The sequence below is a fragment of the Neomonachus schauinslandi genome, chromosome 3 (assembly GCF_002201575.2).
Source record: "Neomonachus schauinslandi chromosome 3, ASM220157v2, whole genome shotgun sequence".
NCBI classification, from domain to species: Eukaryota; Metazoa; Chordata; class Mammalia; order Carnivora; family Phocidae; genus Neomonachus; species Neomonachus schauinslandi.
The window spans coordinates 73,320,494-73,347,931 of record NC_058405.1 but is presented as its reverse complement, the minus strand read 5'-3'; the positions used below and the strand labels follow the sequence as shown (position 1 = coordinate 73,347,931).

Sequence of the window (27,438 nt, the reverse complement as noted above, 5' to 3'; positions counted from 1 at the left end):
TAACAAGATAAATGAGTTCCCTCTGATGGCTGACACCTCACCATTAGGTAGCACGTCTGCAGTTTCTTAGCAACCATTTGAATCGATCCCTACAGGTCCCTGAGACATGAAGTCTATTACAGTTTTAGGCCTTTTTAGTCTTTTTCAACCAAGAGCACAAGTCAGAAAGTCAGATGACTGACAAATGAATTCCATTCATCCTTGCTTTCTCTGCTATTCTTTATGTGAAAGTACTTTTCTTTAGTAAATCATATAGAACTATACAACTGCTAGTCATTACAAATTACATCCAAATGAAGCTAGATGGCTCAGAAACTGGCATTCCTACTGTATATTTTTATTTTAAAAAATCAGTCATTTTCATACTTGGCTCAAGAGTCAAAATGTTTCATCATAGTTCAGTTTTAGGATTCCTCTACACATTAAGGATCTAAAGTGATCTGGAAACAAAGACAGTAATACACATTCTTCCTATCTCAATACCAAATTATACAACCCTCAGGAGGTTGCACTTTCAGGACCAGACAATGACCAATTGCAGAATGTCTTGGCAGGTGACAGTCCCGAAGCAGTGAACTCTTCACTAAGGTGGTGAGGGGCACCTATTCTTGAACACCAATGGTTTGGCTTAAATGTCCAATAAAAACCGAGTTTTACATCCTGCCTTTTTAGGGAGAGTTAAAAAGATTAAGAAAGAGGTTTTGGAAAAGCTTCTGGAGTAGGGAAAGGCCCCACACTTTGACCTGGTTTTTCTGGCGAAAAGTGCACATGAAGTCTAAGCACGTATCAGAATGCACGGTGGTAAATGACAGCTTTTCTAAAGCAAGAGACTGAACATGGCTGGTCCACTTGAGAACCTTAATAGGAATGGACAGAACGGCTTTATTCATTTTTACAAACAGATACAATAAGTCTTCTTAGCCTAGTTCTGATTATTAAACTTACCTTAACTTACCTTTATTTTTTAAGAATGTTTTAATTTTTTAAAAATTAAAAAAAAAAAATTTTTTTAAAAATTCACGACCCTGAGATCAAGACCTGGGCTGAGATCCAGAGCTGGATGCTTAACTGACTGATCCACCTGGGCACCCCTTAAATTTACCTTTTAAAATATAATATTCTAAGAAAAAAATACCATTTTCTTTTGTAACTTGATACTCCATTGCCACTTTTATCTCTGACTAGGGCCTTTTTCCCCCCTGGATGAGTGAATTTACCGTGTTACACACTGAGAAAGGTTGTCACTGCGATTATTCCATGAAACCACCAAAATGTTGTCAGTACCTTGGAAGCCCAAGCCACATGACCCATGATGGGGACCAGGTGGCATCATATTCATTCTCACTGAAGGTGCCGGGCTGCTCTTCGGTGGCCTGGGATGCCTCCTCAACAATCTGGACCTCAAGTGCTTTCAGGACAACAGCAGGGGATGCGGCACTGGCTTTCAGCATAGCAACGGCCTCACTATGACTTAAATTGGTCAAATCAATGCCATTGATATTCAGCAATATATCACCTGTCCAAATGAACAACAAACAAGAAAAATGAGATGAGCTACCAAGTCATTATCTTCCCTGTACATCCTGTTATTTGTAATTTTTTCACTTCTCTGTCATTGTTACGATACCGAGGGAAAATCCAATTCATGGAAAACATTCCAAAACAACTCAAAACTTTAAGATAATTTCATCATATATAGGAAAAAGTGTGGCTTGAGGCACTGTGATTCAACAGGAAGTCCAAATCATTAGACCTAGTTTTGCTATGTGCAGGACCTGGGCATGTTCATTTCTCTTCTTTGGGCTTCAGTGATTTCTATAGTTCTTTTCTGCTCAAAAATTATTTGATCCTTTGCTCTTAGAAATGAATTTGTAATATATCCTGTCTTATAGTTACGCAGTTTTATACATAAAGATAGCCCTACATAGTTTGCTCAGTGCGAACATATCAGAATACTTAAAGAGAAGAGATCCTTGGGCCTACACAAAGAAATGAAACTTGTGATTTGAACATCTTCTCTTGCTTGAGGAAGAAAAAAAAGTGTTTGTTGCCCTGCCAAGCAATATAATAAAAAAAGGGCAATGAGGATTATATAAAAGGTTAGGAAGGAAAAGATTAGTTTTGTAGGTACCAAGAAAGTCTATGGAAAGTCCTTCTCTCCCAATTCATCACTGATTTTTCAGATTATGAAAACAAAACATTCTCATTGCAGAAAACCTGGAAAACAAATAAAATTACCCTAAATTCCACAATTGGGCAAATAACATTTTTTAAAAAAAAATAGCAGCCTTATGAAGGTATAATTCATTCCACTCATTTTAAAGTATACAATTTTTGGTTTCTAGTACAAACACATTGTTGTGTAACCGTCACACATCATTTTTAGATCCCTCCCCCCAAGAACCCTGTATTCATTAGCAGTCACTTCCCATCTCACTGCGCAACCCCCGCCCCCAGCCCTGAGCAAACTTGAACTATTCTACTTTATGTCTCTACAGATTTGCCTATTCTGGACATTTCACATAAATGCAACCAAACATGGTCTTTTGTGACTGGCTTCTTTCACTTAGCATAATCTTTTCAAGGTTTATCCATATAGTAGCTTGTGTTAATACTTCATTCCTTTTTTTTTTTTTTTTAAATACTTCACCCCTTTTTATGGCCAAATAACATCCACTGCATGGACATAATAATACATTGTGTTGATCCATCCATCAGGTAGTGGACATATGGATGATTTCTACTTTTTGACTATTATGAAAAATAATGTATAAGTTTTTGGGTGAGATGTACATTTTCATCTCTCTAGGAACAGAATTGCTGGGTCATGTGGTGACCCTGTTTTTAACTTTTTGAGGAACCGCTAAACTATTACCCAAAACAGTTGGACCATTTTATGTTCCCACTGGCAATGTCTGAGAGTTTCAATTTCTCCACATCTTTGCTAATATTACAATATTACTGTCTTTTTTATTATATTCATCCTACTGTGTATGAAGTGGTTTTGATGTGCATTTTCCTAATATCTAATGACACTGAGCATCTTTTCATGTGATTTTTGGCTGTTTGTGTATCTTCTTTGGAGTAATGTCTATTCAGATCCTTTGCTCATTTAAAAACTGGATTATTTGTCTTTTTTATTACCGAATTGTAAGAATTCTTTATGTACTCTAGATAGGAGTCCTTTGTTAGATATAATGATTTGCAAATATATTCTTCCATTCTGTGGGTTATCTTTTCACTTTCACTATCTTTTTGCTTTCTTGTGGTGTCCTCGGTAGCACAAAAATTTGTGATTTTGATGAAGTCCAGTTTATCTATTTTCTTTTTTGTGTTGCACGTGTCTTGATGTCATATCTAAGAAAACCACCGACTAATCCATTACCTAATCCAAGGTCATGAGGATTTATGCTTGTGTTTTTCTAAAAGTCTTAGCTCTTACTTTTAGGTCTTGGATCCACTCTAAGTTAATTTTTATATATGATGGGAGGTAGGGATCCAACTTCATTCTTAGAAAAATAGCTTTTAAGACTCACTTTCCCATAGGAACAAACCAAGCGTATGGAGAATACTCTTTTCACTACTACCACCCCTATCTCTACAAATTGTACAGTACTGGTGGGGGGTAAGGGGGGCAGGGAATGTGAAATTATGAGTGAGTTAATCCCTAAAACTATGCCTTTTTATTAAGATTGTCTTCCACTCTACCTCTTCTGTGAGACCCCTCCTACATAGGTACTTTATCATATAAGTAACATCTGTTATTTTAGTGAGATAGTCCTTCAGAGTATCCAGTCTGCCAGGATATGAGAAGCGTTAATCTTTTAGAGGGTCTTTTCCAACATAAAATAATCCAATGATCTGAGTAAACATTAGAAAATAATGGAGACCTCATCAAACTGCAGCAACTTTCCTTCACATTAGGCATTTTCCTAACCTTATAGAAAGGTTTACACTTACATATGGAAGGGACATTTTAAAGGATTAAAAAAAGTCATGTTTAACAGAAAATTTTGTAGATACTTGTTATTTTTTAAAACATGAACTGAATGAAGGGAGAAGATGTAGCGAAACTGGTCCCGACCCTATCTTACCTCTCTTGATGCGGCCATCACGAGCAAGGCAGCCATGAGGTGGCACACTGGTCACAAAGATGGGCAGTTCACCACTCTTACTTCCTCTGCCCCCAGCCACTGTCATTCCCAGGGACTCGTGTGGTTCCTTCTTTACAGTAATGTGTTTTTCTTGGCATGTAACACACTGGGTAAGATCCTAACACATGAGAGGAAAATTTATTGGATAATACATAATACATAGCTGAAGTAAAGTAAAGTAAACTGAAGGAAAAAGTACCATGGCAATGATAAAGTCATTTTTAAAATCACTTACTATATAAGTAATACACAGTTCTTCATGGTGCAAACACGACACCAAACACTGGGGATCACAATGTCAAACTTTGGACTGCTGTATTTTCATATGACTATTTATGGAACGGAAAAAACTCAGGACTGTTGACATATGGAAGGCAAAATAAAATAAGCACATCATTTGTATAATTATCTTGGGCTCCAAGATATGATCAATTCTACGAAAGTAAATAATGAATTTATTCTGAATGCATTCTGATTCTGAAGACAAGCCAATTAATTTTATTTCCATCTCTCTCCTCCGTTCTTTGAAAGAAATGTTGACAGAATAGAACAAAAGTAAAGTGAGGATTTCATTAACTGCCAGAAAAAAGCTACAGATCTATCTTCTGTTTCTTACTCATGAGGATTATCAGAATGCTCAATCATGAAACAGGTGCAAATTGATCTTCAAAACCTTCATGGAAAGCTATAAGGATATGAAATAACTGAATTTTTTCATTAATGAAGAGAAAAAAATCCCAACAAACTATGCTCTCAGGAAAAAGCAATTTTTACTGACAGTTATTGTTGCTACTTATGGAGACACTCCTGGAAGAAAAGGAGAATTTAAAACATCACCTTTCTTTTTAATTAGAATGCAATAAAAAACAAGGTGTACATATGCAATATCAACATTAAAACAGCAATAGTAACTACCATGTATTGAAGATTTACTATATGTGTAAAGCGAATGGCTTTACATGCATTATTTCATTTTAATCTTCACAATGGTCCTGAATGTAAATCCTATTGTTGGCCCCATTTTACAGATGAGGGAACAGCCTTAGAAAGGCTGTTTTGTGATTTGCCCCACACTACACAGCTATATGTGACTACACTCGGATTTGAACTGATTCAAGGGTTAAAAAAATTATATACGCACACATATATAGTATGTGTATATACATATACATGTATTCATATATGGTTTCTGTACGTGCATACAGCACGATGCACTACGTATATACTGGTTATATGCATCCACACTACAAGGGCACTAACCCCTTAAATGTAACATGGAAGTTAATGTCTCAAAAGGTTCCTAACACTTATCAACTATGAGAGCATATTGTAGATAATAACTATTAACACGATTAACAATATCAACAATAGAACTCGATGAATTCTATTTATAGAACTATAACATTTCCTTTAGTGACACTACTTCAGAGCGGACAGGTACCTGTCTGTTAATCAAGCCCTGGAGCTGCAGGTGCACCTGCTCTTCTCTGGTCCTGGAACCCATACTCTTAAAATTTTATTAAGGGAACTACTTATAGTCAACAGCCTAGAGTTCCTAGAATTTTGACCTCGTAGAAAACCTGTAAACAGCTAAAGGTGGTATGCTAGCCTTATGACATCTATGTTAGCATCCTTCAAAATTGGGCAAGACCCACGTTATTATGAAGACAATCCAGGTAAACTCAGCAGTGAGTACCTTTATTTCAACAGTTTTGGCTGTCAGGTATTTAATCAATTAGAGGTGGTTGTTTTATTCCTCTATATGGCTGAGATGTATGCATCTTAGCCAAACTTCACAGATTACACTTGGTATGCTTCACGGAAACTTCTAAGGGCTAAACACTGTATGAATGTTTATCCAAGCAGTTATGCAGAGGCTTAGTAGTAGACTAACGTGCACTTTAATTTTTAACAATGATTATCCTCTGAACAGGCTCTTTTGGTGAATCTGTGTTTGTTTTCCCTAGGAGACCTTTATTTTTCTAAATCAGGACTTGGCATAACAAATGCTATATGTTAACATTAAATTGTTAAATTAATGCTTAAAAGTACATTTCATGTGGTTGTTCCAACCAAAAGGGTTTGTAGAGTACCTAGAATAAGAATTCAGCATTGCTATTTAAAATACTGCCACATAAAATTAAAGAATAAGAATTAGTAAAAAGAAAAATATATGTGCCCTAAACAAATAAAATGAAATAAACAGTTCTCTATATGAATGTTGAAATGATTAGTTGTTTTTTTTTTTTTTTTTTTAAGATTTTATTTATTTATTTGAGAGAGAGAGAATGAGAGACAGAGAGCACGAGAGGGAGGAAGGTCAGAGGGAGAAGCAGGCTCCCCGCCGAGCAGGGAGCCCGATGCGGGACTCGATCCCGGGACTCCAGGATCATGACCTGAGCCGAAGGCAGTCGCTCAACCAATTGAGCCACCCAGGCACCCAATGATTAGTTTTTAAAATGTCTTAAAATTATAGTGTCTTCGGACACCCATATTTCAAATTACTGTAGAATTCATTGATATAAAAGATTCAATGATCAACTTTTGCCTTACATTATAATTCTTTAGGAATATGTATATATACGTAACTTGTAAAGCAAGGACCAGCTATATGAACAACTCCTGTTCAAATTCCTTTTCGAAACAATAACTGCTTTTCATAGCCATCATTGTGAAAGGAAAATTAGAGGTTTCCTTCACACATTTCATGTTCTGTTCAAAAATAAGAACAAGTTTGTGGTTATAATTTCTTAGAAGTATTAACTGAACCAAAGACCAGTGACAAGTCTATACTTCAGCTCAGAAAACCAGATAAACCCAATGGGCCGAAAACACTTGTGCCTTTAAGCGATGCTTTCTTGGGCACCTGTGACATTCCAGAGGTACTCTCTCAAATTGTACTTACATTAAGAATCCACTTTAAGCTAAATATGAGCTTCTAAAGTCATTCTCCTTAAGTAAAATTAAATTGCTTTACTAAATAAAAACTTATTTATTGGTCTACTTAAAAACTATAGGAAGTTTCCTATGTGCAATTTTCACACAGCTGGTAAACAGCATTGTTTTAAAATGTCTGGCCTAGTGGAAGTTGAGTTCAAATGAAAGATCAAATGAAGTAAATAATACTGAGAACACAGTAAAGTACCACTGTTTTTTGATTTCTACTGATTTCTACATCTGAAGTGAGACAGCATCAAAATTCTTAGCATAGATAAATGACCTAGGAATATATTATAAAAGTAGTGAAATAGTAAAGATGCAGCAAAAAGCTCAACATAAGGGAATTTAAAATGATTTAGGGTAGTATTCCTATAAGCTATAACATAAAGAGAAACGCTTTACATGCTTTGCATGTACCCTATCAGAATGTATGATTTATGCTTAATATTCACATAGAGAATTCTGTTGTTGTGGGCAACCTGCCCAACTGCTAAGTATGGACTTGTCGATCATTGTCTTCGTTATGCTTTTTCAATCGCATAACCAATTGTTACATTTGAATGAGCAAACCAAGATAAATCCCACTTTAAAGGAGGACCAAACAAAGAAGTTCTTCTAGAAGATCAAATACTTCTCATCCATCACCTGGCAGAGGGAACTTCTTATTAAGAAACCACCCCTACTGGCTGAGGAACTGAGACTGTACAGTGACTCTCCAGGCAGCCCAATCCACATTTCACCTCCCAAACACTTGAGTGCACCTTTTCCAACAGAGTAACAGCCCTCATTAAAACAGCCCTTGTTACAAGTCCAGCTTGTAACAAGGACCCTTGAGGGTAGATGAATGAAAACATGCAAACACAACGCCTCACCTTATGTGAGCTGGGTCTGTTGTTATACAGCGGCTGTGCATGATGCTGGCTGCTACTCTGAGCTCCTGCGTCTCGGACAGGGTTACCAGGCTGGGATTTCCCTGGTCTAGCAATTGTTAAATCCACCCTCTCTCCACTAGCCTAGAGAAAACACACATACATAACCACCAGTCATTAATAATGCTTCTCACTTAGAAAATTATAGGGAGTGTAATTTTCAGTGCACTTTCATCACTGTACCAGAGCCTCACCTGAGTGGTGACTGCAGGCACCTGCTGGGTGTGGGCGAGGAGGGAGTTCATTTCAGGAGCTTTAAAACTTCTGCAGTTAAAACACCCACACACAGGCCTCTTGGGTAGGCCTTCCCTAACCCTGGAAATACCAAGGACATAACCAAAGCAAAGCAGTCAAAGGGTAACTGAAGGGTAACTGTCTTTCCGTACTTCTTTCCCCTGCAAGACTGACCTTGGCACTGAGAGAAAGAGAGCAAAGGAAAGAAGATAAAAGGAAGAACTGATTCAAAACTGGATTAGAACCCTTTGTGACTTCTGAAATAAATTCCAGGGTGGCTACTTTGAGAGTGATAATCAATGAAACTATGTACAGCTTTGTTTCTGCTTGCTACAGGTTTAAATTAAAAATAGGATATCAGCTTAAACAGTCCTGAAAAGAATGATAACAAAGGTCCTGTAAAAGGAGATTAGTATTTATATACACTGCATACTGTGTGCGTATATATATCACACACGTGCACACACACATAAATGTTATGTTAAATTATTTTAGAGGTTATGACTACCACCTTGAATTTAAAGGTCCATTATCTGTATTTATAGATCTATATCTGAAACACAGATTCACATCTATTGTATTTTTTAAAGCTATTTTATCTTTGCTTTTAATGTACAGCCCTGATCTATTTGATGCTGATTCTTGGTCATGACTACAAGTTCTCAAGTCTACTATTATTCCTATGGTAAAATCTGACAGCCTGCTTTCAAGAAGCTGTGGTGGAAAGTAGAACCCTCCCCCATGATTATAGTCAATAATGTTAAGAAATCACTCCCTTTTCAGTTCTCAAGTTGGAAAATGAGTGAAAACCAATTTTTTAAAAAGATTTTATTTATTTATTTGAGAGAGAGGGAGAGAAAGAGCAGGGTGGAGGGGCAGAGGGAGAGGGAGAAGGCAGCTCCCCGCTGAGCAAGGAGCCCAATGTGGGGCTCGATCCCAGGAGTGACCTGAGCCGAAGGCAGCCGCTTAACCGACTGAGCCACCCAGGGGCCCAAGTGATAACCAATCTTAAGGCCCTATTAAAAATCATTTACTTATTTAAGCATTTCATTAAACCAGTTTCAGATAATTCTTCAAAATAACTGAAAGAGTAACACTTCACATGTGGCCAGAGTCTGGGGACTTGATCTAACGGGTAAATGCCAAAGTAGAACATTTAGAATCCTGATATTTGAGATCCTGACACTTCCAATTATTAGATCACACAGTGTGAAGGGTGAGGAGCCCCTTGGTGATCTCATTTCAATGTACAGAATTGTTTGCTTTATTGCGTTAACACTCACCACCACCAAATACTCTATAATCAATAATTCAGCTTTGTTGGAAGGCCGCTGCTTATGCAAACCCATTAACATTAACAAACAAATCCCTGATCTTTCTTGATTTCCTGAAAGACAAAACTCTGGGCATGTGATGGAAGTGGACATATAAGCTTTAAACGATGGTTCTACATTTCGGTTTAGGCTAGTTTTAAATAGACAGCACATCTAACACTTCAGGGTTTCAAATACAACAAAAGAATTCTGTTAAAGTCAAGATTTTGAAAAATGCAGGATGCCTAAATGACAATACCTGTATTTCATAAAAAAGTGGCATGCCCTATTGCTGGGAGTATATATTGGTATGATCTTTCTAGAGGGAAGTTTAGCAAAATGTCTTAAACTTGAAAACAAAACATTGAAGTCGGTCAACAGGGGAATGATTAAATAAGTTTTAGTACAACATGCCTACTATACAGCTCTATCATGATGAGTCTATTTTCAGGGTAAGAAGTCCACAACACTGCTGACGTAAAGAAAGGTTGGCAAACTGAGAATGTGCAAGATGAGTGCACGTGTCAGTATCTATGTAAATATGTACCTATTTATTTGCAGGCCTGTACAGAAAAATGTAACGATGTTCTCCAAAACATTAATGTCGCTTTCTTATGAAGTTTAGATTGAATGTGATTTTAACTCTATTTTCTGTATTTTGTCTTCATTAGACATGCAGTACATGTTACTTTTAGAATCTAAAACAGTAAGATTTAGTTTTTTTCACAAAGAAACTTGAGCAATATATTTGATATTATATATATTATAAGGTATCTGTATCCTATTTTTTTAAACCTCAAGTCTGTGACATGAGACCAATGCCTGAATCTCCCTCCTAATGCAATATGGCTACTGGGTGTGTGTGGGGGGGTGTGTGTGCGTGCGCGCGCGCAAGTGTGTGTGTGTGTGTTCTTATGGTTACAATGAACCAAAAATTTGTGAAAAGGAGTAAGTTAAATGGGATTGAGATTGGGTTTTCTTACACAGTGGCTTAAATCTTGTTATTCAATTCTGTCTACTATACACATTTCTCAGTGACTATCAACCTACTTTAATTCCTGATGCTCGATTATGTTAATGCTTGGTTTCCTTTATGTAAGAGTGTTTTCTTGTGTTTACTTAAAAAAACAAAACAAAACAAAACAAAAAACCACACACATCTTTGTTTCAACTTTATCACCGTAGGAGATACCCATATCGTTAAATGCTGTGGCAGGTTACAGAACCGGAAGATCTGCTCTGGATGATTTTCTACTTTATCTATATTAATGCTCTTATTGAAAAAAAATTTTTTTCCAATAATAACAGTATATATACTGTAAGAACACAAGTTACGATGTGTTTGAAATGCTCTGAATGCTTTATAAAAAAGGCACTATAAAGAGTTATTCTTAATAAAAAATTATTTTCCCCCACTTGTATGGAGCTGAAGCAGAGAGGGAAAGTTACGACAGGAGGTAAGAACTTTGGAGCCACAGCTCCTTCAAGCTTCGCTTATCTCACCTGTTAAATGTGGACACCCCTGTTTTTATGTCTGGGCCTAGGCGGAGCCCAGGGAGCAAATGAAAAACCCATGTGAAAATGTAGAGCCTTCACTGTATGTAAAGAGCAAGGCTGAACGTCCATAGGGATACAGTTTTCCAGAAAGGATTCTACCTGTAATGAAGTTATACTATTGTGCATTTTGAAGGATTTCGGAGCCATGTTTGATTTCCCCATGAAATATAAAATATCCCTGGGACTCTCATGTTATGAAAACAGACATCGATATACGGTAATAAAGGCTGAGCATTTGGAAAGAACATCTGGCGTGTACCTGAATGATCTGGGCGGCAAGCTCAGGGGTCCCATGCTTCAGGTCATGTCCATTGATGGCGAGCACTCGGTCATTGCTGCTCAGCCTTCCGTCCTGTGCAGCCAGTCCCCCCTCCAATAGGTCAAGAATAAAAACGCCTGCCTCATCGGTCCTTCGTACGAGTTTAATGCCAAGCTGTTCACCAGAGTCCCGTTTGTGAAGGACCACATGGAAGACCTCTTCCCGTGGAGAGCTCCCATCGGGGTGGCTGTACGTCCGGTTCCCAAAGCGCCTCTCTCGCAGCACAGTAAGGTGCAGCGTGGTGCAGGGCTGGGAGAGGGCGGCTCTGGCATAGTTGTGAGATACATTGCTGATGTTACAGTTGTTGACCTGGAAGACAAGAATTATGACCAAAGTGTGACGATCTTTTATTTTCTCAACTTGTAGAAATGTTTATATACCATTTCCAAAAGAAACTAACTTTGGAAAATGACACACAGTCATTATTTACAAAGAAAAGCACTCCAAAGATGTTTTACAATACACAGTTCCTAAGCTTCACTCACAATGACTAGCATGAAGTAGAGAACGGCAGTTAGCATCTCAGGCTTCAGTGATAGTGTTGAATCAGAGTCCTTGGTTCTGCCACGTGCTAGTGGGACGGATGTCTGAGTGTCCCCTCAGAGGTGAGATGGGTTTACTCTCCACTTCATGGGACCAGGAGGAGAATGCAGAGACAGCAACAGCATATGGCAAGGGCTAATAAAATACTAGTTCTAGTAGAACAGAAACTGAAGTTCTATTGGATTGAAGTGGCTTTTCCAAATGAAAAACACTTAAGCTGGAAAAAATACACTGAGTTTTATTTTAAGGACATTCCAGATACACAACCTGATCTCAGATCAGTGATTCTTTACTTCAAAGAAAAGCAGGTAATTACAGTTTCACTCTTAAGTGTTCAGCACTCAAGTGTAATATCTAATACAATAAACGTAACTCAGTACTCACAGAACATTTATTTACTAAACCTTATGGCCCTGAAATGAGTACAGTGACTGACCTTGGACATGTAACATCACTAAGAAAATACACCCAGCTTCCATTATTCACCTAGTCAGAGGAAGGGGTTGGCACAATTCTTAGTATTTATCACAATTAGAATTCCTCTCTTCATCTGTCTGAAACAACAGTGAGGGGGAAATCAACATTCTCTGAGCATTGGTTATGTGGCAGGCTCTGGGTTAGGTGTTTGTGGTCACCCAAATCCTTCAATCTTTTTCACATGAATCTATGTTAAGGAAGGCCTTCCCCCTTCCTGTTCATCTAGGGTTGACAGTTTTGAGGACTACTAACTTGAATTTTGTTGATTTGGGCCTGTTGACATCTTTTAAAATTCAGGCATCAAATATCATAGATATCACACACAGACTTGCTATTCTCCCAAGTTTGCAACATCTGTGCATTTGGTCGCCATCCAAATCCTTGATTAAAAAGTTGAATAACACAGGGTCAAGAACAGAACTTCAGGGTGGCTCCTAAAAAACCAGCCTGACATGGATCTGTTAGTCAAAACTCATCATTTCTGGTTATTCAGCTAAAAAGCCACTTATCTCTAGGTTTTTATTTTTCTATCTTAAATTCTCATCTATCAAATGACTTTACAAACATCTGGCCGAAATCCAGCAATAGCCATGTGCAAGTATGTAGCTTCATATCATCTTTGTGATGTGGGTTGTGGAATATCCTACAATTAGAAGATTTTCCCTTCACAAATGTGTGGTTGCCAGTGAAACTCAGAGAAAGCAGAGACCAAATAAAATACCGTTGCTAGATTTTGTAAAAACAGCACCAACATAGTAAACTCTACCAAATCTTTAGCTAAATATATTTTGTACCAATGCAGTCAAGACACGACTGCAATTCTTTTCCTTCAAAACCAAAAGGGAATAAATCGCTGACAACTCAGATCACACTGAAAATACCTACTCTTTTTTTTTTCAAGTATTATGTTATGTTAATTACCATACATTACATCGTTAGTTTTTGATGTAGTGTTCCATGATTCATTGTTTGCGTATAACACTCAGTGCTCCATTCAGTACATGCCCTCTTTAATACCCATCACCGGGCTAACCCATCCCCCCTCCCCTCTAGAACCCTCAGTTTGTTTGAAAATACCTACTCTTAATAATGTTCTAAAATTTATATTATATTTAATAGTGATATTGATGTAATCTCTTAGAGTATTTCTCTTCAAACTGCTCAAAATGCTGCACAGCAAAAGGCCCTGAGGGTATATGGTTCTCCTTTTCAAAGAAGTTATTTAATAGAATAACGTGTGTGTGTGTGTGTGTGTGTGTGTGTGTGTGTATCAGGTGGGAAAACCAAAGCTACACACTGGTACTGCATTTAGTTTGCTAAACTAAAAGCACAGGCTAGCTAGCTCTTTGGTCTGTAATTAAACCATTTTAATGACTCTAAGGTATTTTCAAATTGGCTCACAGTATTATTTATGCAGCTTATACGAAGTGGAAGATAACCCGGCAGTAAAAAAACACCAAGTAGCTTTCTTTCCAAGTGTTTCCTTTTGAATGACCATAAATACTTCATATTTGGACAAGTGGTGTGGCTTTACTTATTGGCTCCAGCATACCAGCCAAAGGCCAATGAGAAGTCAGGCCCACAACAGGAGAGACCCTTTGTGAATTCACTAATCAGGTTATGTGCTCATAGTTTTCTTATCAATTTGAAATCATTAAACTTGATTTTAGATTGCCATTATTAGAGTTATTAATATGTATGCCTCCATAAACAATAATAATGCACTGGAATTACTACAGATTTATAGCTTTGAGCTAATTCCCCAAATTACAGCCAATAATTTCAGATAATTAGATTTTTATTTGAGGTATATGGATTCAGTTATGTTATTAAACAATTCTCCAGAGCAGACTGGTAAAAAAGCCAACAGACGAAATATATTAGCAAACAAAACCCAAAAACTGACCTCAATTATACTCAAAGAGATGCAAATAAGAACAAAGCATTTATTTTTACCTTTAAAATTCAGAAAAAGAATGAGAAATGTGTAAAAATGTTAATATCCAATGCCGGCACACTGCTGGTAGCAAAGACCAAAACACAGAAAAATAAATGTATACTCAAATTATAGCCAGAAAGGCCAGAAGTGGAGAAAAAAAGAACACTACGTAAGCTGCAGAAAGGGCAATCTGGTTCTTTTGGTCTTGGCCACCAGGGTGTCAAAATACAGGGTAAGGTGTCCAGAGAGCTGTGCCAACCTCAGAGTACTAATATAATAAAATGACATCAAATACAGTAATGCCGTAAATAGCTAGCTATGCTTGGATCAGAAAATGGATTTTATATAAGCTGGATTAGTTAGGCTTCCTGTATTCTCCTATTTCCTCTTAGGATTTAGTAAAGAACAAAACACTGGAAGTTCGGTCTGTGTCAGCCAGACTAAGTGCAATGAAGGAGGGGAGTGTTGAAGCAGAAATAATATACTGCAAGAGGCAGAATACAGATGGGAATGCAAAGCCAGGAGCCCCGAAAGGAAAGGTCAATCCTTGCTGCTCTGGGAACTTAGTCTGTCTTTTTTCCCCATCTGGACATTTCTTTTGAAGAGCTAAAAATCCTAGAGGTTCTAAGTTTTGTTTTGATGAAGGAGACAGCTATTCCCGATAGGATATTATATCCAAATCCACTCTTTTATTGATTCAGCAAGTACTTCCTGGGCACTTACTCCAGGCACAGCACAGTGGGAGGTCTGTACCATAATATGTACCATTAAGGTGGCAGCAATCACCATAGAAAGTGCATTTGAATACTTCTCTGTGACTGATGATGTGTGAAGTGGTGAAGGGAAAAGCAAAGAATGTTGTGGGCACCTAAAGTGAGGAGAGGTCTGAACAGGTGAAAATGGCAGGGCGGGGCTTTCAGGATGAAGGTGGCGAAGCTGCAGCACAGTGGGGACAGGCTGGAACGTGGGAATAAGCTGTCTGGAGGGAAGCAAGGAGATTGCTAGGTCTGGTTTCTCTGCTAGATTATAAATTCCATGAGTGCAGGGGCTGCTTTCTGCGCTTAATTATATTCTCAGCTCTGAGCACCATGCCTATGACGTTTCAGCAATACACAAATGGCTATGGCTGAAAGAAAAAGCAAGGGTTAAGGTTGAGGTGACAGACCACAGATGACCCTATTAGATCAATCAGTCTAGACTTGATCCTCTGGTCAAATCTTCCCAAGGAAAGCAGAGTCACAGATGTATTAATCTGGCAATGGTCGCGCCGGATTTCAGAGCAGAGAGCGGGGAGGCAGGGGTGTTGATTCTACTGGGTTAGACGTGAAGCAGTGAGGGCGCAGACCAGAGAGGTGGCTGGGAAAACGGAAGGGGTGAATACCAACAGACCGTGGGGAAGGACTGAACGGTGAAAGAGGCAAGAAGTCCTTGAGCTTGGGTTCCTAGAAGACCCCTTTTCTCATTCATGACTATTTCTTCTCTCCTAAATATCCATTTTTTTTTTGAACTTCAAGTATCACACTTATCTGGGTCATATATGCAGGCCAATTTTCACATAAACTCTCGTCCTATATAGGAAAATTCTGGCCATCCCCACTCCCTCAGTGTCAACATGCCCTCTAATATAACAGCATCTTGTCCTAAGCTAGTTCTTTTGTTGGAGTAGCTTTTTCTCCTTAAAGAGAAGAGGGAGAGGGTAGCATCAAGGGTTAGTGCAGAGTCAGGTTGTTTGTGGAGGAGAGCAAATTTGAGAGCCACAGCCAACAAGAGGTGGCCATGATTTCTAAATTCTACCTTAAGTTCAATGGTATAAGTTTTAAGTAACTTGTGCTGCATGATCTGTCTTTTCTAGATTACAGTAATCAGTGGAGAGAAGGATAAGTTAGACAATGAAGCTAACGGATGGTACACTGGACTAGGGATACAGCCAAGGGGACAAGAGAATTTAGCAGTGAAGGTGGCCCTGAAATAGCCAACCAAGCCAGGAAGAATCCAGCTGGCCCAAAGAGCCAAGCACTGAGCTACACGTGGGATCAAATTTAAGATAGGGAGAAAAAAAATACATTCCATGTGCTTGGGGAAGTAGAGGAGAAATTACAGATAAATTCTGATCTGTTTTGCATATAAAAAACAGTAAAACTTACCTTTATATAATTCAGGTTCTGCAGTACCACAATTTCCTAAGTTTTAAATTTATGAATAAGAGCAAAAAAGATGCAAGTTAACAAAATTAAAATTGATACCTGAAGAATCTGGTCTCCAGCAAGGAGTCTTCCGTCTCTGGCGATTACCCCATCCCGATAGACTTCCTGGATAACAATGTTAATCAGTGGCGTTTCATTGCCGCCCACAATGCTAATTCCTAACTGAATATAAGGATTAGACCGGTGAATTTCAATCGTGGTAATTTCGCCTTCCGGTAAACTAACTGGCTGTTGCATAGCTGCCAAGTTAAAAATGAGAGAGAGAAAAATAGATGGAAAGAAAAACGTTTTATATTTTGATGATCTTCAGGTAAGTAAGTTATCATCTATCATTAGTTATCAACTTATGTTAATAGATGATTAATAACAAAGCAATACCACTGGATAAGAAAAACAGAATGACAAAAAACATCTATAGGTTAAGATTACCAAAACACTTCCTCTTCTAAAGGTGATCGGTAAATAATCAACAAATAACCACTATGTATCAGATCACTAGGGATGACACAGTGATCTGATAAAGAAAAATACGGACAATGTCATCTTGTTCTAATTGATCAGAGAAAGTTTGACCCATGAAACAACTGTAAATGCAAGGCAGTACATTAAAAAAAAAAAAAAAAAAAAGACGAACTCTGTGGTATACAATCACCATAGTGGTTGACAAAGTAACCACATTAAGCTCTAAGAAGAGGAGGGTCTTGATCTGAGCATTAGGAGATGGAAAAAGTGTTATAGCCGTGGCCGGGAAAACTTGGATTTGTAGCAAAATTTCGAATGTTCATAAGAGAAAATCATATTTAAAAGTAAGACGTAGGGCCAACTATCAAGATATGCCCAAGATCTATGACTACAGACTCTCTGCCTATTTGCTGGTGGGTCGTGCAGACAGATCAGTGGCTGCTACCAAGGACAGTAATATATTAGTCAGAAGCATGGCCTTGGAGTCAGACACCCATGCAGCCATTTCCTGGCTCTCGGACTATGACCATTGATTTCTCAAGACTCAGTTTCCTCACCGTTAAAAGAATCCAGTACTGGTACAAGCATTTAATCAGTTAATATATGTCAAGTGCTTGGCACAGTGCCTGACAGAATAAGCACCTAGGCTGAGGTATTACTTTTGTTGTTCTCGATGTTGTGGATTTCTTAGTCAAGAAGCAACAGGCTTCAAAACAAACAAGAAGCACCCTATTAATGGCCAGTGAATTCGTGGACTACAACGGAAGAGGGGCAGGGGGAAGGATAACCAGCCTCGGGGTAAGATTCACCTTCTGTTTCTAAACTGGAAACTGTTAGAACTGTACACTTAAAGGGTGAATATGCAGTATGTGAAGCCTATCTCAATAAAATTATTTTCTGCAGAGGAAAAAAAAACGCATGTTGGTAAAGTAATAGGGAGTAGTGGGAAGAAAGGAAATGTCTGATTTGCAAACAGAGATGAAAGCCAAAGCAAGGTGAAGAGCACATACTGTCAGTGGCTGCGTTCTCCTCAAAGGCGGGATTGTCCAGGCCAGGCTCCTCAGTCCACGCAGGAAGAGACGCCGACGTCACATTGCGCTCAGCAGGCTCCGTGCCTGTCCCTGAACAGTCCGTTTCAGGTGATAAACTACCTGGTAGATCTATTATAGTAGTTCCGTTTTCATTCTCAATCTCTGTCTGAGTTTTACTAGTTTTCCTCCTCTCTAGGGCAAGTCTCCGATGAGAAGCTCCAGGACATCTAGAAAGAGACCATCAGGTGGTTCCCAGATGATTTGAAAGGAAAAATGACTAACAGCTTGTGCTACAACAACAGAATAGCCATGGCTTCGATGCAAAACTCACCAAGAGGTAATCCACAAGTAGTACGTAATTCTGATTTTAACCTCTGCTCAAACGAAGTTCCTACCACACTGCAGAGCTAATTTAAAACAAGGCATAAGGCACGGTGGCTTCGTGCGTATTTCAAAGAATACTTCAATAAAAAACTGTATTCAGATATATACTAGTACTAGAAATATACCAGTACAGTTGAAGCTACACTGCAAATATTATTCTGACATTCTGATTACATAACCCTTTTTTCACAGGTGAAACGGCTTAACCACAGGAGTGGAAACAGCAGACTTCTTCCACAACGTGCTCTTGCATCCCGACTTGACCTTGAGTGACACTGTGTCTTTCCGCTCTCACGGCCAAGGATACACATTCATTTATTAGTGAGTAGCAATTCTCACTAAGCTCTGCCACTTGCAGGAAAGCATGGCAAAGGCCCAAGAGGTTGCGTACAGTGGGTGGTGGTCTTGCATCTAGCGCTGCAGACTTCATTCAATGACAATATTTTTAAAAATCTAAAATTTCATTAAAAATTAAGTACAGGATTAAATTCAATGAAAACTGAAAGCTATCCCTTAACTGTAAAAGTAATATATTTCCCCTCACAAACTAAGATAAGCTGTGGGTTTCAAGTTCTTCAGAAAGATCATTATAGAATTTCTTTATTCAGTTTTTTCTCATTCCTTGTTTTCTCATCACCTTGTTAAGAAAGGGGACAACTGGGGGCGCCTGGGTGGCTCAGTCGTTAAGCGTCTGCCTTCAGCTTGGGTCGTGATCCCAGGGTCCTGGGATTGAGCCCCGTATCGGGCTCCCTGCTCTGCGGGAAGCCTGCTTCTCCCTCTCCCACTCCCCCTGCTTGTGTTCCCTCTCTCGCTGTCTCACTCTCTGTCAAATAAATAAATAAAAATCTTTAAAAAAAAAAAAAAAAGAAAGAAAGGGGACAACTGATGTTTCCTTCTGCATTGTTGTGCAGCACTCCAGGAAATGTTCCTGCAAGGACCTGACGAGTATCTTGGAAAATTGTATCTCTGAGAAAAATGATTTTTGTCAAGTAAGCAGATTTAATGAGAAATGCATTTTTAAAATATTTCATTCAATAAAAAAATGGTGACAAAAACTGGATCATAAAAAAATATTTGAGACTAAAAATATAGGTAAAGATTCAATTCCCCAAATGCATATCACACACTGGTATCCACATGGGTAACAGCTAGTCTTTGATAGGGAAATGGACTAGGAACAGGAAGCGGGGAGGAAACACAAGCAGAATGTGCACAGCTGGGAAAGAGCCTAGCTAACATCCTATGCAAGAATAAATTTAAAAAGGGAAACCTGAAGTTGTTAGAGAAAGGTAAAGAAACAGGTGTACTTCCATCCCAATGGGACAGCAAACTGCTAAGAGGGACTAAATAGAGGTATTTAATTGATATCACGTAGAAATATGGAAGAACGTGCTCATCCAGCACTCGAGGAAGGTTACAGAGAGCTGTGCAACACCCACCTTTAAACAGATGGGCTAGCTGCTCAGAGACAGAACAACTAGCCAGGAGGAGACCATGACAGAAAGACTTCAAACTAAAAAAGGCAGGCTACAAAAAGAGTGTCTACAAAGTGTCTACAAAGAAAAAGTGGCCAGTAGTGTAAATGCCACAGAAGAGGCCAATAAGGTAAGGAACAAAGAGCATTTCTCTGATTTGGCGGTTAAAAGGTCATGGTAACCTTAGAGAGAACACTTTCGGGGATGAGCGCAGAAGCCCAGACTACAGTACAAGCATTTCTGTTCACACAGTGTATGCCTTCTATAAAAACTGCGCACTAAAACTTACCGGGCTTTGAGGGAAAACGAGGATTGGGACAGATGATTCAAAACCTGGGCATCTAGGGAATGGCTGCTAATGGGTATGGGCTTTCTCTTTGAAAATGTTCTAAAAATTCGGTGATGATGGCTGCATGCTTCAGTGAATATACTAAAAGCCACTGACTTGCACATCTTAAAAATAGGTGAATTTTACGGTAGGTGAAATATACCTCAAAAGAACTATTTTTTAAAAGACTGTTAGGGAATGAGTAAATCAGAGCAGGCCTGGAGCCACAGAGAGCTCAAAGCCATCGTTCCTCCAGTCTGTAAACACTTGGAAGTGAAAGAGAAAGGAAGAATCATTTTTTGAGTGTCTAATCTGTGCCAGCCACTGTGGAAAGACCTCTATCTACCATATTTCATTGAATCCTCACAACCACTCTGTTATCCCTATTTGACAGATGGGAAACTTGACACTTGACTAATAAGGCAACATCACACAGCTGTTAAGTTGCAGAGTCAAAATCCAAACAAACTCAGATCTGATACCAAAGACATCTGCTCTTTCCACTACATCATGCTAAATTCATTCTTTGTTTTCTTAAAGATTATTTATTTATTTGAGAGAGAGAGAGAGCAGGGGAGAGGCAGAGAGAGCAGGGAAGGGGCAGAGAGAGGGGAGAGAGAAACTTTAGCAGACTTCTGTGCTGAGCGTGGAGCCTGATGCGGGGTTTGATCCCAGGACCCTGAGATCATGATCTGAGCCGAAACCAAGAGTTGGAAACTTAATTGACTGAGCCACCCAGGCACCCCTTTGCTAAATTCATTCTTATGGAGTTCTTTTTCTAGGCCAAAGTGAATTTGTTCCACAAAGTGGTGTCCAGAAGCACAATCAGAGAGTATGAGAATGAGAAAGTCCTGAGTGAAAATTAAAAAGCAAACAAAAATCACAAACAACAAAACTGACGCATCCTTTTAAATGGAGCATGTAATAAAAACACCACAAACCGCAACTGGCATCAGGGGTTAACTTGGCTTATTCAAGCAGGTAGGTCAATGTAGCAGGAGACTAGTATAGAAAATATTAACAATGAATAGAACCAGGATGGCTGGTAATCACTGGAGGACTGGTGGCAGGGGGCGCAGAGCTCCGGTGTCTGGTTGTGGGTGGGAATGAAACCGCACTGCTGCCAACAAGACCGTGAAAGCTGCACGTTACCAGTCTTGAAGGGGGCCACACTGCGGCCCGCGAACCATAACAAACCAGTCAATTACTCGTAGTTTGAGGACTCTGACAGCAGTGACGATTTTGTTTCTGCAACTGCACCTTGAAATAAGAAGCCCAGAACAACACCAGAGGAGTTAAGAACTAGAAACACCAAAACCTAACACCGAAGAGTCTCCAGAAAGAAGACATTCCATTGCCAGAGAAAACCCCTAGAGAAGGATGGCTTTGGATGAAAAGCTCTGCCAGAGAGACGTGGAGTCATACTGGATCTATCAGTGAAGCAACTCCAACAGTCACCATGCATGTGGAGGAAGCTCAAGATAAAAGCAAAGGAAAATGGGCAACAGTGAACAGAACAATGAAGACGTCTCCCCATATCTCCAACTGCTGTGTAACCAGTGATTATTTAGATCTGGGTGAGATTCCAGAGGAAGGGGATTTTCACGGTGTTCCCGGAAAAGAAAAGCAGCAGTGCATGCCAGGGTTCGATAGAGGAAGACCCACAGTGGCGGGGGCAGGGCGAATGACTCTGAACTAGACTCTGCAACCGGTGAAGAGTCTGAGGGCGATTCTGATTTTAGTGAGAGTGAAGACATGATGTAGATTTCCCTATGAGAAAGAGTAAAGTTAAAGAAATTAAGAAGAAGTGAAGATAAAATCCCCAGTTGAAAAAAAAAAAAAGAAAGCTAAGTCCAAGAGTAGTACGTTGAAGGCCCGTAGGAAACCATCACAAATAGTCTGTCAGCAGGAAGCAGAAAACCCAGGTGGGTCCCACCGGTGGTGTGCAGAAGTAGCAACAACAGCAGGAGCCCAGGTGCAGGAGTGCCTGCTAAGGCTCCAGATCAGTCCCCACCTTGGCTTGTACAGATTAGCAGGAGTTAAACCTCTGCATTCAAAGGCAGCCAGGAGCTGAGTGTGGTAGTAAAGAAATGTTTCATTAAGAGAATCAGTTTTACAGGGCGCCTGGGTGGCTCAGATGGTTAAGCGTCTGCCTTCGGCTCAGGTCATGATCCCAGGGTCCTGGGATCGAGTCCCACATTGGGCTCCCGGCTCAGTGCTGCCTGCTTCTCCCTCTGACCCTCTCCCCTCTCATGCTGTTTCTCTCTCGCTCGCTCTCTAAAAAATAAATAAAATCTTTAAAAAAAAAAAAAAAAGAGAGAGAATCAGTTTTACAAGTGTTTATACTTGATGTGTGTTTCTGTTTACGGAGGGTATCTAAAATAAAGGAATCCTTTAACGTCATATAAATGATCTCTGCCCGTTCTGTGATAATGTTCTCTGAAGCTATTCAATACTTTGATAAGAGACTTGTTTACAAGAATTATACTGTAATATCATTTCCTTCTGAAGAACATATTCTATTTTTCTTATGATTGGTAAGTCATTGTCATTAAGTGGTTGTCAGTTTGACATGGAAGAAGTCCACATTACATGATGTTCTTTTCTAGTAACATGAAGTTCCTTTCTAGCTTGGTCTAATTTATGGTACCTTAACTTGAACTGTTTAGAGTTTATCTAGGAAAAAGGAAACATTCCCATTTTTTTCCAGGGGACACTTCTGAAATCTTACTTAAGTTACATTGCCAATTTTGTTGCAAAGGTGTTTCATATTTTAGCCACACGTTTTTATAGAAAGAATTCAGAATTATTTTACACATTAAAATGGTTGCTCTAAATGGCATGTGTCTCCTACTTAGAAGTGAAGGTTTACTGTATAACAAATAGAATGTAATGACATTTTATAAAGCTCTCATTGTCAAAACCTTTAATAAAAGCGAAAAGGTTTTGATACACTCTTTTCCTTGATACCATTGTATCCATGTCTGTTATATGATTAAATGAAAGCTTTGGGGGAAAGAAAGGAATAAAAATAGAAAAGAAATGCATGCAACATCTAATTAGATCAGAGTAAGCATGTGCTGACACAATGCAGGTGGAAGGGGAGCTCTGAGACAGTGGGCTGCCCCTCACAAAGGACACTGTGACCTGCCATGGGCTGAGGGCCATACTGCCCTATGGAGGTATCTCTATATGCTGGTGTGTCTTTTAACTGTCTTAAATAAAACCAAAAGGCTCTTACAGCAAGCAGAGCCAACCTTTCCTTTCCTTTCCTGCTGAAGGTTTTATACCTCTATTCCCACTATCGTGGCTCTCTTTAGGAAGAAAATTACATTGAACTAACTTGATTTAAGATATAGTAGCATCCAATTAAAAGAAAGAAAGAAAAAGATATAGTAGCATCATTTCCTGATATAACAATGATGCTAGGAAACATGCAGTGTAACAGAACACACTGTATCATTAGTATTGGTGGTGGTGTGGGTGGTGGTGGTGGTGGCAGCAGAATTAAAAAAAAAAAGATTTACAGTAAGTACCAGCACAATGCCCAGGTACTTAATGAAACTCAAAGAACATGAGCATCTTAAAATCAAGAAAAATGATAAAAATTGTTACGAATTAAAATATTCAAAAATCAATCAATCAGTGAAAATGGTAGAGTGGAGCTAGAGTGTATTATGCTAAGCGAAATAAGTCAGTCAGAGAAAGATAAATACTGTATGATTTCACTCATGTGGACTTTAAGAACAAAACAGATGAATATAGGGGAAGGGAAAAAAAGAGAAGGAGGCAAACCATAGGAGACGTTAACAATAGAGAACAAACTGAGGGTTGATGGAGAGAGGTGAGCAGGGGGGATGGGTTAAATGGGTGATGGGGATTAAGGAAGGCACTTGTTGTGTTGAGCACTGGATGCTTTATGTAAGTGATGAATCACTAAATCGTACTCCTGAAACCATTATTACACTATAGGCTAATTAACTAGAATTTAAATAAAAAAATAAAAAATAAATAGGTGATGGGTATTAAAGAGGGCACTTGTGATAAGCACAGGGTGCTGTACTGAAGTGCTGAATCACTATATTGTACACCTGACACTAAAATTATACTGTATGTTAACTAACTAGAATTTAAATAAAAATGCACAAAAAAGAATGTCTGAAAATCCTCTCCTCCATAAAGCAATGAGAACTCTGGCAAAATTCACTGGAACCAACTATTTCTGAGCTCTGGAAATTAGTCAAAGTTCTGTAGCAATCTGGAGTGCATTTATTCAAAGAACATGGTGGAATCTCAGTAGGAACAGTATGCCCAGAGAGCTTATTAAAAATGTCTAGCGTTTAATACAAAATTAAGTAACATGCAAAGAAACAAGGAACTATGGCCCATATATAGGAAAAAAATAGCAGAAACCATCCCTGTGGAAGCCTAGACATTGGCCTTAGCAGACAATGCCTTAAATCAGGCATTACAAATATGTTCAAAGAACAGACAAAATCTTTCCTAAAGAAGTAAAGGAAAACATAAGAGTGATGTCTCACTAAATAAAAATGTCAACAAAAAAATATAAGTTATAGTAAAGAACCAAATAGAAATTCTTGAGTTTAAAAGTATAATAAATAAAATGAATTCACAGCAGATTTGAACAGGCAGAAGAAAGAATCCATGAATTTGAAGATAGGTCAATTGAGATTACCCAGTCTGAGGAATAGAAAGAAAAACAATGAAAAAAAAAAAAAAAGGACAGAACCTCAGGACCTCTGAGATACTATCAAGAGTATTACTAGTAGTATGCAGAATTGGAGTCCCACAAAAAGTCAGAGAGAAGAGGGCAGAAACAATATTTGAAGACATAATGACCAAAATCTTGCTGAATTTGATGAATCTTGAAAGCAGCAAGAGAAAAGTACCTCGTATCACATACATCTGATCCTCAAAAAGACTGACAACTGATTTCTCTCCAGAAACCATGGATGCTAGGAGGCTATAGATAACACAAAGTGCTAAAACAAACACTGTCCACCAAGAAGCCTATGTCTAGAAAAACCATCCTTCAAAAACAGGAGAAATGAAGACAGTCCCAGATGAAGACTTTGTTGCTATCAGACCTGCCCTACAAAAAAACACGAAAGGAAGTCTTTCAGGCTGCTATGGAAGGAACTTAGTACCTCATACCCACACGAAAAACTGAAGAGCACTGATAAGGGTAACTACATAAACATAAAAGCATAAAAGTAGTTTTTGGTTCATAACTACTTTTTTGTCCTGATTTAAAAGACAACTGCACAAAGAAATAATTATAATTGTTTTGATGGGCAAATGATGCATAAAGATGTAATTTGTACAACAATAACAGCACAAAAAATGGGGAAGGAACAGAGCTATCTATGAGCTGAGTTTTTATACTCTAGTGAAATTGTTTGTATTAATCTGAACTAGACTGTTATAAATTAAGATGTTAATTATAATCCCCAGGGCAATCACTAAGAAAACAATTAAAAAATATATATATATGAACAGAAATGACAAAGGAATTAAAAGGGAATACTAGAAAATACACATTAACACAAAAGAAGTAACAGAAAAACAGAGAAACAAAAAAAATGACAGAATAGCAAAATGGCAGACATAAATCCTGCCTGATCAGTAATTACACCAAATACAAATAAATACTCCAATTTTACAGTGATGAAAGGTTCGATCTATCAAGAAGCTGTTAACAATTATAAACATAACTAACAACAGAACCTCAAAGTCCATGAAGGAAAAAATGACAGAATTAAAGGAGAAATAGACAATTCAACAATAGTTTAGGACTTCAATACCACACTTACAATAATGAATTGAACAAACCGACAAGAACAGGAAAAGAGAGACTTTAATAACACTACAAATCAACCAGACCCAATGGACATCTGTAGAATAGTCCACCCAACAATAGCAGAAAACACATTCTTCTTCAGTATACATGGAGCATTTTCCAAGGGTAGACCATGTGCTAGGTCATAAAAAAAGCCTCAATTAAATTTAAAGGACTGAATTACACACAGCATGTTCTCTAATCACAATTAATTAAAAATGGATCAAAGACTATAAAAGTCTTAGAAGAAAACAGGTGTAAGTCTTTGTGACCTTGGATTAGGCAGTGATTTCTTGGCCATGACACCAAAAGCATAAGCAAACAAAGAAAACACAGAGAAACTGGACTTCATAAGATTAAACCCGTCTGTCCTTCAAAGGGCACAGGAAAATGAAAGGACAATCAACAGAACAAGAGAAAATATTTGCAAATCATATATTTAATAAAGCTCTAGTATCCAAAATATATACAGGATGCTTACAACTTACAAAAACAAACAATCCATTATAAAAATGGACTACTGAAGGGGCGCCTGGGTGGCTCAGTCGTTAAGCGTCTGCCTTCGGCTCAGGTCATGATCTCAGGGTCCTGGGATCGAGCCCCGCATCAGGCTCCCTGATTGGCGGGAAGCCTGCTTCTCCCTCTCCCACGCCCTCTGCTTGTGTTCCCTCTCTCGCTGTGTCTCTCTCTGTCAAATAAATAAATAAATCTTTAAAAAAAAAAAATGGACTACTGATGTGGAGCATTCATTCACATGCTTATTGGCCATTTAAATAATCTTCTTTGGAGAAATATCTATTCAAATTCTTTGCCCATTTAAAATTGTGGATTACTTGCCTTTTTGTTAGAGTTGTAAAAATTCTTTTTATATTCTGAATACTCTCATCAGGTATATGATTTGCAAATATATATCTGCTTTTTACATTATACATAAGAAAAGTATGCTGGTAAGAATGTTCCAAACACAAACCCAAGCCAAAGGCAGATGCTTAACCGACTGAGCCACCCAGGTGCCCCTGAAATTCTATGAATTTTAATGAAACTTATCAATTTCTATCAGATGAGTGAGACTGTGTGCAGAGATGGCACAGTTAGAATAATCATATTCTGTGACTCATGGTACCACTCAGTAGCCTGTGTTGGTTTTAAAACATGGCTGCAAATGTTTGACCCCCTCCCATCACAAAGTGAAGCCCAGGTTCCCTCTCCCATTGAATCTGAGTGGATTGCTTCAAACACAGTGACATAAGGGATGCTATGTGACTTCAAGGCTAGTTCATACAAAGCCA

At 38.5% G+C, this 27,438-nt stretch overlaps 1 protein-coding gene and 1 pseudogene across 1 annotated transcript in view; one reads left to right on the top strand and one right to left on the bottom strand.

Annotated features, from left to right (window-relative positions):
* LNX2 (ligand of numb-protein X 2) overlaps positions 1 to 27,438 on the bottom strand; it is a 59,017-nt gene that overhangs the window by 5,902 nt on the left and 25,677 nt on the right. The window contains exons 3-8 of the mRNA XM_021678250.1: positions 18,082 to 18,329; positions 16,649 to 16,848; positions 11,387 to 11,755; positions 7,967 to 8,107; positions 4,095 to 4,272; positions 1,285 to 1,516 (exon numbers count right to left, since the gene is read on the bottom strand). Of these exons, the coding sequence (XP_021533925.1) occupies positions 1,285 to 1,516; positions 4,095 to 4,272; positions 7,967 to 8,107; positions 11,387 to 11,755; positions 16,649 to 16,848; positions 18,082 to 18,329 (1,368 nt within the window). The remainder of the gene's footprint in view (positions 1 to 1,284; positions 1,517 to 4,094; positions 4,273 to 7,966; positions 8,108 to 11,386; positions 11,756 to 16,648; positions 16,849 to 18,081; positions 18,330 to 27,438) is intronic.
* On the top strand, positions 21,396 to 22,363 carry LOC110570188 (annotated as a pseudogene).